Here is a 14,685-nt window from a genome sequence, read left to right as displayed (position 1 = left end):
ACCCAGCACAACTCCAAGTTCACTCCCCTCCTGAATTCACTTAGCTATTTCTTCATGCACTTCCACTGATTATGCATTTGTCCTATAACTCTTTCATATCAGATTTGGAGCTCCTGGAAAACAGGAAATGTACATTGATGAATTCTCCCAGTGCAGCAACTAGTACCACCCTGCAGGGATGCATTAAACACCTGTCAACTCCCATCTGCATCCTGCCCTCCTGGGGGAGCCTAGGACAGATGGAGTCATCTGTATGAGGTCACCTGCTGAGCAAATGTTGAAAGGATCCCACAGTTTCTCTAATAGAGTCACATGTAAGGGCTGGTGGAATCATCTGAAGGGATGAAGGGACAGGAGGAACCAAATGCCCATGTGACAGCTGCAATGCCTATTCTCTTCTTACAGCATGAAGAATGAAAACCTTCCATGAGTTCAGCAAAAAGTAAATTACAAAATGATGGCAACAGACAGAAAACAATGAAATGCTTTTGTTGATAACTTCACACTAGCTGATCTGATCCATGTAACATTACATCATTCACTGGGCAATGTTCAGATTGTGTTTAAGAGTGTCCTAATTTTTTTTTTCCAGGAAAAAAATACTCAGTGGCCACAGTGTCATTAAAACCTTTAGAGTCAGTTTTAACAAAAACGTGTCAGTTGCCAACTTAATCTCAGCTACTTTTGATTCATTTCCCAAAGGCTTGTATATAGAAACTGCAGTAAGAAAAGAGATGGGCTTCTTTGCTTTTCATGCATTTAAAAAATCATGAGGGAATCAGAAAATCACCATCAGAATACCACAGTAATAACTGTTGCAGACATGATCCAGTCCTATATGATACAATAAATACCGTATTTATTTGTATAGTATGTGATACTATACAAATCCACTGCTATATGATACAAAAGTTTGAGGATAAACAGGATATTCTAACATAGCCCCAGAGTATTACCCCTACCATAGAGAAAAGAGGAAAAGAGTAAAAGAGAACTTCATAGTGGAGAAACTGGGGTCAATCAGTACAACATATTGACATCATATGCCCCCTAATGTGATGTGCTGAGAAAGGTACATCACTTCTGGGATATTCTTGCCAAAAATGCTTAACTTCAAATTTGACTGATGGGAAAATATCAGTCAAATCCAAATTGAGAAACAGTGTACAAAAAGCTAACCTGTGCTCCTTAAAAGTGGTAAGGTCATGGGTGATAGTAAAAGACTGAATTGGCAATGATCAGAGGAGACTAAGGAGACATGACTATTAAATGCAATGTGGGTCCTGAATTGGATCCAGGAACAGAAAAAGGATCTCGGTGGAAAAACTGGTGAAGTCCAAATAAAGTCTGTAGTTTAGATAATACTATAGTACCAATGTTAATTTCTTGGTTTTGACCACTGTACTGTAGTTTTGTAGAAGCTGCCATAAGAAGAAGCTAGATGAAGGGTATGCCTGAACTCCATATTATTTTTGCAACTCTTCTGTACTAGTAAAATTATTTCAAAGTAAAAAGTAAATTCTAGCAAGTCTACTTGTAGGTACATTCCTCAAAGTATTGAAAGCAGAGACTCAAAATACTTGTATACCAATGTTCATAGTAGCATTACAATGGGCAAAAGGTGAAAACAACCCAAATGTCCATCAATGAATGAATAAACAAAATGATTTATATATATATTCAATGGAATATTCAGCCTTAAAAAAGTAGTGTGTATATATTCATAAAAAGGAGTGAAATATATATATTTTTTTTCATAAAAAGGAGTGACATAGGCTAGGCAAGATGACTCATGCCTGTAATCCCAGCACTTTGGGAGGCTGAGGTGGGGGGGATCACTTGAGCCCAGGAGTTGGAGACCAGCCTGAGCAACATAGTAAGACTTTTGTTTCTGGAAAAAAAAAAAAAAAAAAAAAAAAAAAAAATTTAATTAGCTGGGTGTGGTGGGGTGTGTCTGTAATCCCAAGCTACTTGGAAGGGTCGCTTTAGTCCAGGAGTTCACGACCAGCCTAGTTAATATAGTGAGATCCCATCTCTACCAAATGTAAAAAGAGTAGCCAGGTGTCGTGGCACACACCTGTAGTCCCAGCTACTCAGGAGGCTGAGGAAGAAAGATCACTTGAGCCCAGAAGTCTGAGACTGCAGTGAGCCATGATCACACCATTGTACTCCTCCAGTCTGGGTGACAGAGCAAGACCCTGTCTCCAAAAAAAATAAAAAGTAAGGAATGAGATTCTGAAACATGCTGCAACATGAACAAACCTTGATAACATGCTAAGTTAGTGAGCCAGACACAAAAGGACAGACACTATATGGTTCCACTTATATGAGGTACCTAGAATAGGCAAATTCACAGAGACACAAAGTAGAAGAGAGGTTTACCAGGGGTTGAGGAGTGGGGAGAATGGGGAGTTAGTGTTTAACAGGTGCAGAATTTCTGTTTAGAATGATGAACAAGTTCTGGAAATGGATAGCAGTGATGGTTGCACAATATTGCAAATATACTTAATGCCAGTTAATTGTACACTTAAAAATGGTTAAAAACTTTAACGATAAAGGGTAAGTTTTATGTTGTATATACTTTATCTCAAAATGTTAAACAAACATGGAAAATTAATATCTACAATTTGGACATAAAACATGGAAAAATAATATCTACAGTTTGGGAAGAAGTAGAACTTTAGAGATTTCCTAGACCTAATTTCAAACGTACAGGTGATTTTGGCATAAAAACAGACATACAGATCAATGGAACAGAACAGAGAAACCAGAAAAGAACTGATTCCCAACAAGGCTGACAAGAATACACAATGGAGGACAGTGTCATCAATAAATAATATTTAGGAAACTTGATTTCCACATGCATAAGAATGAAATCAAATCTTTATCTCACACTATCTATAAAAATGAATTCAAAATTCATTAGACTTCAATATAAGACCTGAAACAGCACAACTATGAGGAAAAAAAAAGTGTAAAAGCTTCTTGACACTAGTCTGGGCAATGATGTTTGGGTATGATACTAAAAGCACAGGTAACAAAAGCAAAAACAGGCAACTGAGATTGCATCAAACTAAAGGGCTTCTGCACAGCAAAGGAAACAGTCAATAGAGTGAAAAGGCAACCTATGGAATGGGAGAAAATATTTGCAAACCACATATTTAATAAGCGGTTAATTCCCAAAGTATACAAGGAACTCCTACAACTCAACTGCGAAAAAACCCAACCAATCAAATTAAAATACATGCAAATAACCTGAAGACATTTCTCAAAAGAAGACATACACAAGGCAAACAAATATATGGAAAGGTGCTCAACATCATTCATCATCAGGGAGATGCACATCGAAACCACAAGGAGATATCACCTCATGCTTGTTAAAATGGCTTTTATCAAAAAGACAAAAGATAACAAGTGTCTGGCAAGAATGTGGTAAAAAGGGAACCTTGGTACCCTGCTGGTTAAAATGTCATGTGTTACAGCCATAAATGAAAAAGAAAATGGAGGTTCCTCAAAAAATAAGAAATAGAACTCCACATAATCCAGCAATCCCACTGCTGGGTATATATCCGAAGCAATTAAAATCAGTATGTTAAAGCAGTATCTGCACTCCTATGTACACTGCAGCATTATTCATAATAGCCAAGATATGGAAACAAACTAAGTGGCCTTCAGTGGATGAATAGATAAACAAATTATGTGTATATGAAATATTTAGCCTGCAAAAGAAGGAAATCCCATCACTGGCGGCAACACGGATGAATGTGGAAAATATTATGCTAAGTAAAATAAGCCAGGCACAGAAGGAACATTCCGCATGATCCCACATGCAGACCAGCCTAGTTGAACTCACACTTCAACTCACAGTAAAATGGTTGAACTCACAGAGCAGAGAATACATTCGTGATTCCCAGAGACTGGTGCATGGGGATATGGGGAGATGTTGGTCAAAGTCTCAGTTATACAAGTTGATTAAGTTCTGGAGAGCTAGTGTGCAGCATTATGACCATAGTTAACAATACTGTATTGCATACTTGAAATTTGCCACAAAAGGAGATCTTAAGTGTTTTTACCATGAAAAAAATATCTATTTAGTATATAAGGTGATGGATTAGCTTGATTGTAATGACTATTGCTCAATGTGTATATTTATCAAAACATCAAGGTGTACACCTTAAGTATATTTTTTGTCAAAAATAAACAAAAAACCCGAGGGATGATTTACTAGTTTCTCTTCCAGCCCAAACTCCAAGTTTCAAAGAAGTCAGTCACATGCTAAAGCAGAGATTCCTAAACTGAGATATTTTCACTGCTGGGCAGCATCTTTTTAAACTTTTCAAAAGAATAGGTTCATGGCAGACTGAATGTCCCCGGTCTCTGTGTCCTAGCACTTCCTACAGCACCTAGCACACAGATGTACATTAAGTATTGCCGAGTTATAAATGAACAAACTGACCTCTTAATATAAAACCACTCCCCAAATGAAGAATTCAAATTTATTATTCTAGCAGAAGGAAAAAAAAAACCACACACACACACACACACACATACACACGTGTGTGTGTATCACCCTTGTCAAAGGTTATCTGGGCCACAGTTTAACCTTTTATAGATAAACATAGATCTTATTGATCTTCTATCTCCTTTGGCTATTTCACTAATGACAGGAAGGGTCAGAGAAAAATAACTCTCAAAGTAATGTTCTATAAATTATCAAGGTTTCTGACTGATCAATAAAAAATAACCATTGAAAATGCATCTTATATACTATTTGGGAAAGAAAATGACTCAGAAGGGTTTAAAAGTAGAATTGAAAAATGTATGTTTTATAAACTGTCCTTCTACATTGATATGCCATGGGAGGGATGCTAATCAATGTAATCCCCCAGTCAAAGGCCCTGAATGACAAGGATGCTGCTATGACTTCCCTTCATAAGCTGCCTGCCGAGCCACTTACTACCAACTACATAGAAATAATCAGAAAATCAATCTTATGGTTTCTTGCACACACCTATTTCTGACCAGATGAAGAAACACCCAGCTTGATCACTCACACGTAGCTGTAAAAGACTTTTGTTTATTGCCCTAAATCAAATCCAACTACCCTCAATGGTGATTCATCACACACTGCAGATTTTCAACAGGATCTCTGAAGGCAATTCAAATGAGGCTTCTGTAAATGGTTCTAGCAATGGCAGGATTACTTCTTGGGATGGTGGGTGAAAAAAATCAGTCACATTACTTCAATTATCCATGATACATATGGTATCCTGAGGCTGATGGCTCTTTGAAAACTCCCACAGCCCACTTTTTATTCTCCAAAGCCCATCATGGGGAGCAGATTCTTCACAAATATCTGCTAACCAGTTGATCTCACTCCCTAAACTTCAAACATTCAGGAAACCAGAGTTCAGCTACAATCAGAGGCTAGAATGTCTGAGTTTACAATAAGCTAGAGTGGGGGTAGAGTGTCAAGATCCCTTACTTGGTGAAGGCAGAAGTAAATTCAAATCTTGCCCCTAACTCACAAGGTGATGTGATCAGGTCATTTGCCTCTCTGAGCCTCTACACCCTCACCCTCCCACCCAATCATGTTAAATGAAGTTAATACCTACATGAGCACTCAATAAATAGCTATTATTCATATTATTCAAAGTGGAATAATTTTGATAGATGCTTACCTCTCTCAGAGTTGGCTTGCCAATGAAAAAGTCTGTGTTTTTGCTGCTTTTGGGTGGGTTGAACTTGGGATTCAGAAAAGCACATCCATTTGCGATAGCTTCCAGGGGAGCTGGGCCCTCGTAAGGGAACCCAAGTCCAACAAACAACTGTAAGACAGAAAACCACACAGCATATGAACACATCAGGCAGGACCATCAGGCAGGACGGGCATTCCCGGCTTGCAGGCGGTGATTCTGTGGCCCATTCCCGTGTGGACACCTTACTTTGGAAGGCTCCCAGGCCCTGGGGAGTGGGGCAGAGAGAATTCAGCTTACACCAGGATCTGAAAAACTACGAACTTTTAAAGTCCCCACAAAGCTGCTGAACTCACTATGCTCTCCTCCACCAAGGAAGTAAAATATTAAGTGTCTAGGGGTATCCAAGGGGTAGGGAGGGTGGAGTATTAAAAGAAAAACCACCACCACCACCAAGACCCAACAATAATCCTTCTGTAACTCACCAGGAGACATGACTGGAAAAACACTTGCTTAACTACACAGAAGGTTTCTTCATTGAACCAAAGAAACAACAGGCCCTTTCAGGAATGCTGGGCGGAGGGACAGAAAGGTCACTTGGAGGTTTGATTGCAGTTCAAACGGAACTGCTTTAAAATGATGGTAGGTCAGTAAACACAGGTTTTCATAATGGGGTTTACACTGGGGACACCAACATCTTGGTGTTGATTTTCCCCTCAGAGGGGAGAGAGGATGCTGTGTTGCTGAATCTGCAAGGCAGCTGCTTCCCTCTCCAGCAGGCAAACCATGTGCTTCCCCCAAGACAGACCATAGATGGCAGCAACAACTTGCTCTCAGTCCTCAGAGCAGCCACAGCAGCTGGAAGCCACGATGACAAAGGGGACAAGCTGCAGTTCAGTGGTGCTGATTTCCTGGGTCCAAAAATGAAATAACTGCTCCCAGAAATGCCTCGGCACATACCATCGCAGTGGGTGTACTTCACGCTGCTGGAGCACTGAAGGTTGTTGATGGGCAGGGTCCAGGTCTGGGCTTGATGAGGCTGTGTCCTCTCTGCCCACATCAAAAAGCCTGTTCTGTTCCAGCCCCCAGAGGCACATTAAGTGAGAAAAGATAACTGGGCCCCAGGGCGTCCTTTCCTTCTGCCATCACACAGAGCATCACCCAACCACAAGGCCAGGCGTTGCGAATGAAGGAGATGGCTCAACTAGATTTAGCTGCAAGCTTGGTTCTCTTTTTCCCTCGGTCTTTTCACAGCAATCCCCTCCTTCTCACCAGCTTTCCTCTCTTAGCAGCTGCTCTAATTGAACGATCGTTTAGAAAGGTTCAGCTGGAGGGTGCCAGGCCCAAGCTGCCGGGCTGCATGTGTCAGGCCAACTCTGAGCACAGCCCATGGGTGACATACTGGAGAACCAGGTAGCTCCTGAAGGAATTTTGGGGCAAAGCACTAACATCTCAGGTTTTCTGGACCTATTTACTTTTGTTTTGTACAGAATAGGGTACTCAATCTTTTTGGTTTTTTGAAAGAATAAATTTTCGTTTCCTGAAAACTGCGTGATCACAATGCCAGAGATGTCCACAGGGCAGGGAGCGGGGAAGAAAAGAAGCTTTGAGAGGCCAGCAGAGCCCCTAATGCTGGCTGGGTCATTTCCCCCTTGGGCAGCAGAACCACCAGAGATCACGGGTGGGGGTGGTGGTGGTGAGGAAAACATGGTAGCCAGGAGCCTGGAAGCTGTAGGATAAAGGGAAAGCTCTACTACCATTAGGAAGCTCCTGCTCTGCATCTTACTCTTATTATACAGCTAACAGAAACGAGATTGTCAGAGAGAACTTCTAACTATAGGGTGTGGCCTGGGCATGTGGCTCAGGGGTGGGGGAGATCTGACTGCTACAGATGAAATGGAAGGAAACAGTGGGATGTACTAGTCCCACGACATCCCAGCTTTATGGAATATGAAGAATCCAGGGTTGTTATCTACCAGACTTGTGATCTCTGATTTGCCCTCTCCTATCAGACTTTGGAGAGGATGTGCTGGCTCTCCAGTGGAAAACAAATGACCTCTGTCAGGCCGTGGTTGGGCATAAGACAGCACAGGGAGTCCAGATCTTTCTGATTGAGGAGAAAAGTGCCAGAAGACGCAGATCAGGATCTCTGCAGGTTTAGTCAGAGAACCCACAGTGCCTCCTGACCTCTGAAAATCAGGGCCTGCCATGAAGTGTGGATACCTTCATCAACTCTAAATTTCAAAGAACAGCTTTGGAGGAAATGCAAGCAGCACAATGTTTGTCTATTTAAATAGAAAATCTTGGGAAAAATTTAATTAGCTTCTTTAGATCAATCTGAACCCATTAATTAAAAGGATTTGAGGCTGTTGCTTAATGGACTTGAATGTGACCTAGGTTTAATTATATCTGAATAACAATATGAACCATCTCTTCTGCCCTGTGGGCACCAGAATATTTCAGTACACATAAAATAAACACTTTATTAACTCTCCCAAAGCCTCATATGTTTAGAATGAAGCCTAAGCAAATACAACATAATTTCCTGGCAATGAGTTTTTTTGTCACACAATTAGGATTGTAGGACATACATTACTTGGAAACACCAAAATAACAGTTTTTTGTCACTTCAGTCAATAAGCAATTTTTTTCTTGCTTCCTGTGTGCTTATTACCTGTGACATTACAATGGAGTAGATGTATTAAGGTCAAATAGCACATCTGAGGTTTGAATGAAAACACAACAGGCGGAGAGAGTTCATCACCACCAAACAGCACTCTGTAAACTTCCTTGCACTTATGGTCTTGCCACACATTGGCACCTTAACCACATTGAATTGCTTTTTCCCTAATCTCCTGATATTCTGCCTACTTACCGATTTCCTTAGCAAGGAGGCAAGAGACACACTGCAAGGATGTACATAAGTGCCAAGGCTTAACTGCTGGAGAAAACTGGCCCTATTTTATTTATACTTAACCTGGCCTTCAGAAGCCCAGAATCTAATGAGGATATTCCAGATGACAAAATATCTCCATGGCTGCAACTCCAGCTCCATCAATGAGTATTTCTACACAGAGGGATTGTGGGATCTAGGATTAAATTTTTGAACTAATGCTAAGCAGAGAGAACAGATGAAGCATCATACGTTTTCTTCACAGTATAGGATTGGGACGTTCCTACACATTCACAAAGGGTCCAGTAAAACCACTCAGATTTTTCCCACTCTGTGAAAGAAGAAACAATTGTTTTAAACTGCTAAATGGAGTACTTAAAGAATCTTTTAAACATGGATAAAGGGGGTTCTTATCCATGGGCTTGGTCAGTTTCACTCTTGATGGGGAACATTGAGGATAATCATAAACAGGAAACACACACACAACACATACTTTTCTGGCCAGTTTTAATTAGCGAAGTTGGCATGGTGACTCTAGAGGGAAACTGAGCAATGAATCACCCTCGGTTCACCAAATGAATTGATGAATCCATTATTTGCACAAAGTGTCCAGAACAATGTGGTAATAAACAGCGCAGGTTCTGGAGTCAGATTAGGCTTCAAGGTCTGGCTCCATCATTTCCCAGGTCAGTAACTGTGACACACTGCTAGATGCTTCTGTCTATGGATTATTTAAGGCCCATTTATAATCTATTCTATTTATAGGACCTTAGTCCAGGTAACAAGCTTGCTAAACCTCAGTCTTTTCGTGTGTAAAACGGGTAAAACAATAGTGCTTTATTTCATGGGGTTGCTGTGAGGATTACATGAGATAGTACATGGAAAGGATTCATTCCAAGTCTTGGCACTTAGTAAGTGCTGGATAATCAGTCACTCAAGTTCAAATCCATATGCAACTTCACACAGCTGCATATCACGGCCTTGTATCATTTAGACGGAGTTTAGGTGTGCAGGAGTTATGTTTGTGGGTTTTTACAAGATGTTCAGCACCTGCATGTATATTTATGAGTTCTCATTGTTTCATAAAGTATCTGTACTAAAAAAGGGGGAGGGACATTCATCAGAAGAGAGAGATAAGAGATGATATGGTTTACAGTGACTGCCACATAAGCCAGTCCCACGAGTCACATGCTATTGCTAAGCTTTGCTTGTTTATTTTTATACAATGACTGGGAATCATTATATTAATGTTTCTGGTAATAGGCATCCCTTTTATATCTTAAAAATAACCCAGGCAAGGGCTGGGTATGAAGAAAACAATTTTTCCAAAATGTGATGCTTTCATGTAGCCCAAAGGGTCCCTCTCTGGCCATCTGCCTTCTTTCAGGTACCCGATGCTTAAGGAAGGGATAAACAGTGGCCAGACTCTCTTCCATCCAGGCTGGCTCTATCCTCCCAAGGGCTCCACAAGCCCCTGACTTATGTGACCTGAAGACTCTCTAGGGAAGAGCTGGAAGGGCCACGGAGGCCAAGAAAAGAAGACTCACCAAGCATGTTTACATGCCCAAAGCAGACTTTTGTCAGTCTGCTGCTAAACCAAAGACTATTTCCTGAAGACCAGCTGGCTGATTATGCCCAGCTACCTAAATACCGTTTCAGAAACAAAAACCCAAACCACAAACAACGGCATCAGGATAAAAAGTTCCTGAGTTTCGGTCATTTGAAAGCCCCAATATAAATCAAACGCATTACAATTCACATTGTAAATTTATTAACTTGGAGATGGGGGAGTAAAAGAGTATTTGCATAAATTTAAACCTGTAGATGCTGAACATGTTCAGTTGGGCCAGTCTCAAGTGCTCACCATTAAAAGTCCACTCAGGCATCATCTCCTGGGAGGACCCTTTCCTGACCACGCCTCTCTCACCCAAATTCCACACCAGGACAACCCCTCAGCCGCCAACACGGAGGCAGCAAAACAGGCTTATTCACGACTGGAGCCTCAGTGGCTGCTTCATTAAAATGGTACCGTTTATAACAGTACCAAGATCATTGGATTTTTGTGATGCAAAGAGAGAATACACAGAAAGGGCTTAGCATAGGGCCTAGTACATGGTTGAGGGGAGAGATAATGGCTGTTACTGTTATGGTAAATCCCATAGGCAGGTGCATCACAATAGCATGGAGGTGTTAAACTGTGACTGACAGTGGCTCCTGTCCTCTGAATGGGACTGCCCAATCCACTACATTGATTTCACTAGTCACAGAACCACATTTTACACAACTGCACTGTTGGCCCCACTCAGCGTGACAGTTAAGTTTTATGCTGGTATCATTATTTCATATTATGACTAGTTCTACCTGTGTACTTTCCACATTGTTACAGTTACCTGCTTTCCTCCTCCAGCATACCTGTATGCTCCTTGTGGGCAAAACTGCTTGAGTCATCACTGTCTCTAGAATGGCTAGACTAAGGCCTAGAATATATCTAGTACTTAATATTATACTTACTTGCTGGATGAAACAGTGAAAGAATAAATACTATGAGACCGGATCTTTCCAACAATCAAGTGTCTCTGTGCACAGAGGTTGAACGTGTTGTATTTATTTGAGTGTAGGTATGCACTTTTGCTCTGAAAGTCAGACAGGTTACTGACTCATACCTCTGTACAGTCTTCAGTCTATATACATGTGTAGATAAGGGGGAGGGAAGGAGGCATGGATGTGTTCGTACAATTTTTTCCCCATCTAGATGGCATGGGAATGACTTGAAGTATGCTCACTAGGATGAAACCTGCTTCAATTGGCTGCCTGAGGGCAAATGGGAACCAGTATCTGTAATAGAAACAGAAGAAGGACTGCTCCTCCTAAGGAAGCAAGCTCTTGGGCTATCACTCACAGGGCCTGGAGGTGTAGGCAACATCACAGACAGGCAGAAGGGTAGTGTCCCTAGCTGGGGAGATTAAGAGATCTAGGCGCAGGGTATATAAGAACAGGAAGAAATCTCAGAGATCCCAGATGGTCAATGTGTTTCATTTTGACTCCTTCTTTCATTCTTTATACAATCATCTAAATGCCTTTTATAAGCCAGGCACTGTGAATGCACCTGTGGATAGAACAAGCAAAGGCCCTCTGCCCTCATGCAGCTGCATGAGAGTCTGCTGCCTGAAGCCCTGGGTTTTTCAGACAGCCTTTCTTAAAGACAGGGTCTTCCTCTGTCACTCAGGCTGGAGTGCAGGTGTCCTTGGCTCACCACAACCTCAGCCTTCTGGACTCAAGTGATCCTCCCATTTCAGCTTCCCGAAAATCTAGAACTACAGGTAAATGCCACCACGCAGAGTTATTTTTTTTTGGTATTTTTTATAGAAATGGGGTTTTGCCATGTTGCCCAGGCTGGTCTTGAACTCCTCGGCTCAAGCAATTTGCCCGCCTCAGCCTCTCCCAAAGTGCTAAGACTACAGGTGTGAGCTACTGCACCGCACCTGCCTTAAACAGGTTTTGTGAGCACATCCAAGCTCAGTAAGAAGAGACACAGTTGGTGGGGGGCAGGGTGGCACAGTCAGTCATGAGGATAAGATGAGTCAGAGGGAGGACTGCATATTTGCCAGGCCTGCCCAGGTTCCTAGGTGAGTCTCACAGGTAAGCTGATAAGCTGACATGATGGGGAAACAGTACCGTCATGACCCAGCCAAGTCTTGGAGAGGTGAATGAGTGGAGGTCTGGGTACAGAAGGGGTACAGCGACAGTATGTGCAGAAGCCACAGCTTTGCCTGTTTTCTTCCCCACAGCCAGAATTTGTTTACAACTGTAGAAAGGACGGTACTGGTCCAGTTCACAAAGCACTCAGTGAGTTGCAGATGCAAATGCACTATTCAGTATCATATATGAAACAGGGAAGACTGAGGGAGGTGGACATGAAGAGGTTAAAACCAGGAAGATGAAGATTTCCACTTTAAAAGAGATGGAGATTTAAACCAAAAATAAAAACATGCCACCCTAGTGAGTCCTGATTTGCTGGCTTAAACTGCACTCCTGGGGTTTGCTGGACTGAATGACTCGGCTGTGGTCCTGTGATAAATAATTCATTCATCCAAATTTATACCCCAATTAGAAGGGTCTGCTAGATTCCAACAACTTCCTGGCTCTTTTAGCCCCAGTATAAGTGTTACATTGAATTCCTTCCATCTTCACAGGTTCCCTGAAGCAAGAGGCTACTAATGACGCCTGCACCCCTAATGGCATGCCTGGACAAAATTCTGCTGAGCAGAGGGTTTCCTAAGATTGGTGCAGAGATTCAAAGATGGCTTGTAAAGAAAAATAATGAGTCAGAAGCTGATCAAGCATCAATCACCTCTCTATGTCTCTTAACTCTCTTGAGGAGGTCAGCCCTGCTTCTCTTGCCAGTAAGGAGTCCAAGAAGTGTGTGAATCCCATTCATGCTGCAGACATTTGCTTCTCGGCTGCTCCGGTTCCCCATTTCCAATGTGGATTAGAATAAATCCCTTTTAAATTGCTCATAGACAGAGAGAAAGGAGTCAGAGACAGAAAGGGTTATAGATGAAAAGCCTGACTGGTCTTTCATGTCATTATTTCAAAGCCAAAAGTTCATTCGTTTTGGAGCCTGTGGCTGTGTGCTGGGTTTGAGAGGAGTCTCAGCAATACGCTGCCCCATCCTTGTCACATTTGCCAAATGTCTGAGCCATGATTCCACTCAGAGTATTTTAATATACTCTACTCAAGGAGCAGGCAATAGGTAATGGGATCAGTGACATCCTCTGCACGGGTCCCAGTTTTTCAAGGATGAACATACACCCCTCGTGCTCTTTAACTCAGGCTGCAATCCTTGCTCATTAGACAAACTTGGACATCTTGGCCTGGGCCTCCCCTGCCTCTTTTCTTGTCCTCCCCTGGACATCAGCGATCTCTGTTTTGGCCTATTTCCTAATCTCTGACAGGGTAATGGATGGTAGGTAAGTAAGGGTTCTTTTAAAATTTGCGAAGTTGAGAGAGACATTCATGAGGTTGGGTTAATAAAAGTGTGTGAGACAGTAATGACACGCTGCTGAAAACCAGCTCTGCCAAGTGTTTTTTAAAGGAGCTTCAGCTCTCCACAATCCAATGTGGAGAAAAGTAAAATGAGGCAAATGGCAAAAATAGCACTGCCATTAAAGGGCCCAGACATTCTGATGATTTTAAAATGTCGGCCTAAGACAGAAGGTGATAGAAAGCAAATAGTGAAAACTAGAGAACATACTTCACTCCTGGATAACCAAAAACAGTTATCAGACTACAGATGACCTTGGAAGGAAATAAAATCTTAAAACAAACCAGGTCTTTGGCCAATAAGCTAAAGAAATTGTCAAATCATTTTATTCGTGGCATCATACAAATGCCTTGGACATAGATAAGATCAAATGCATTTACAGATGGAGAAACTGAAGCAAAGAGGAGATATACATTCTTTTGGCTAGTGGGTGTCCAATAAGCGTTCTTAAGTTTGAGTGTTTATGATGACAGTACATCAAGGGGCTAGCAGAGCTTTAATTTGCAATTTAAAAAATCATGAGTTAGGGCCACCTCCAGGACTTGACCCCAGTGGGCAAGCCAAACTCTCTAGCCTATTTCCTCATGTTCAAAATAAAGTTAACAATAATACCTGTTCTATCTACCTCTTGAGGCTATTGTGAGAATCAAAGAGGAAAGCATATGTGAATACACTTTTTATAAATGAAGTATCACATAATGATTGGACAATCGAGATTATGCCATAGAAGTCCACCTGCTCAACCTCTCTCCCCTACCTTGAACATGAAAACAAAGTGAGCCAGAGATGAGAGCTGAGAAATCCACTACTGACAATAAGCTTCCTTGTGCTTAGGACATACCACGAGAGAGATCCATGTGCCTTCTTCACACTTGCATCCCGTGTACAACGCCTAGCACATTGCAGCTACTCAATAAATATTTGTGAAATTCATAAATAAAAACTTACTAATAAACCTGAGGGAGTTTATCTCATACATTGAAACGCCAGCCAACCCTTCAAGGCCAAACTCTGGTTTCTTCACAAGTTCCTGAACTTCATTTGGTACTTCC

The 14,685-nt window shown here is 41.6% G+C and overlaps 1 protein-coding gene across 7 annotated transcripts in view; it reads right to left on the bottom strand.

Annotated features, from left to right (window-relative positions):
• The window catches only part of MGAT5 (alpha-1,6-mannosylglycoprotein 6-beta-N-acetylglucosaminyltransferase), a 338,815-nt gene that overhangs the window by 36,108 nt on the left and 288,022 nt on the right, over positions 1 to 14,685 (bottom strand). For all 7 annotated transcript variants that reach the window (XM_024243304.3, XM_063712758.1, XM_063712754.1 and 4 more), the window contains one exon: positions 5,682 to 5,828. In XM_024243304.3, the coding sequence (XP_024099072.1) occupies positions 5,682 to 5,828 (147 nt within the window). The remainder of the gene's footprint in view (positions 1 to 5,681; positions 5,829 to 14,685) is intronic.

The sequence above is a fragment of the Pongo abelii genome, chromosome 11, assembly GCF_028885655.2.
Source record: "Pongo abelii isolate AG06213 chromosome 11, NHGRI_mPonAbe1-v2.0_pri, whole genome shotgun sequence".
NCBI lineage: Eukaryota > Metazoa > Chordata > Mammalia > Primates > Hominidae > Pongo > Pongo abelii.
The sequence above is the reverse complement of the archived record's forward strand: the minus strand, read 5'-3'. Positions and strand labels throughout refer to the sequence as shown.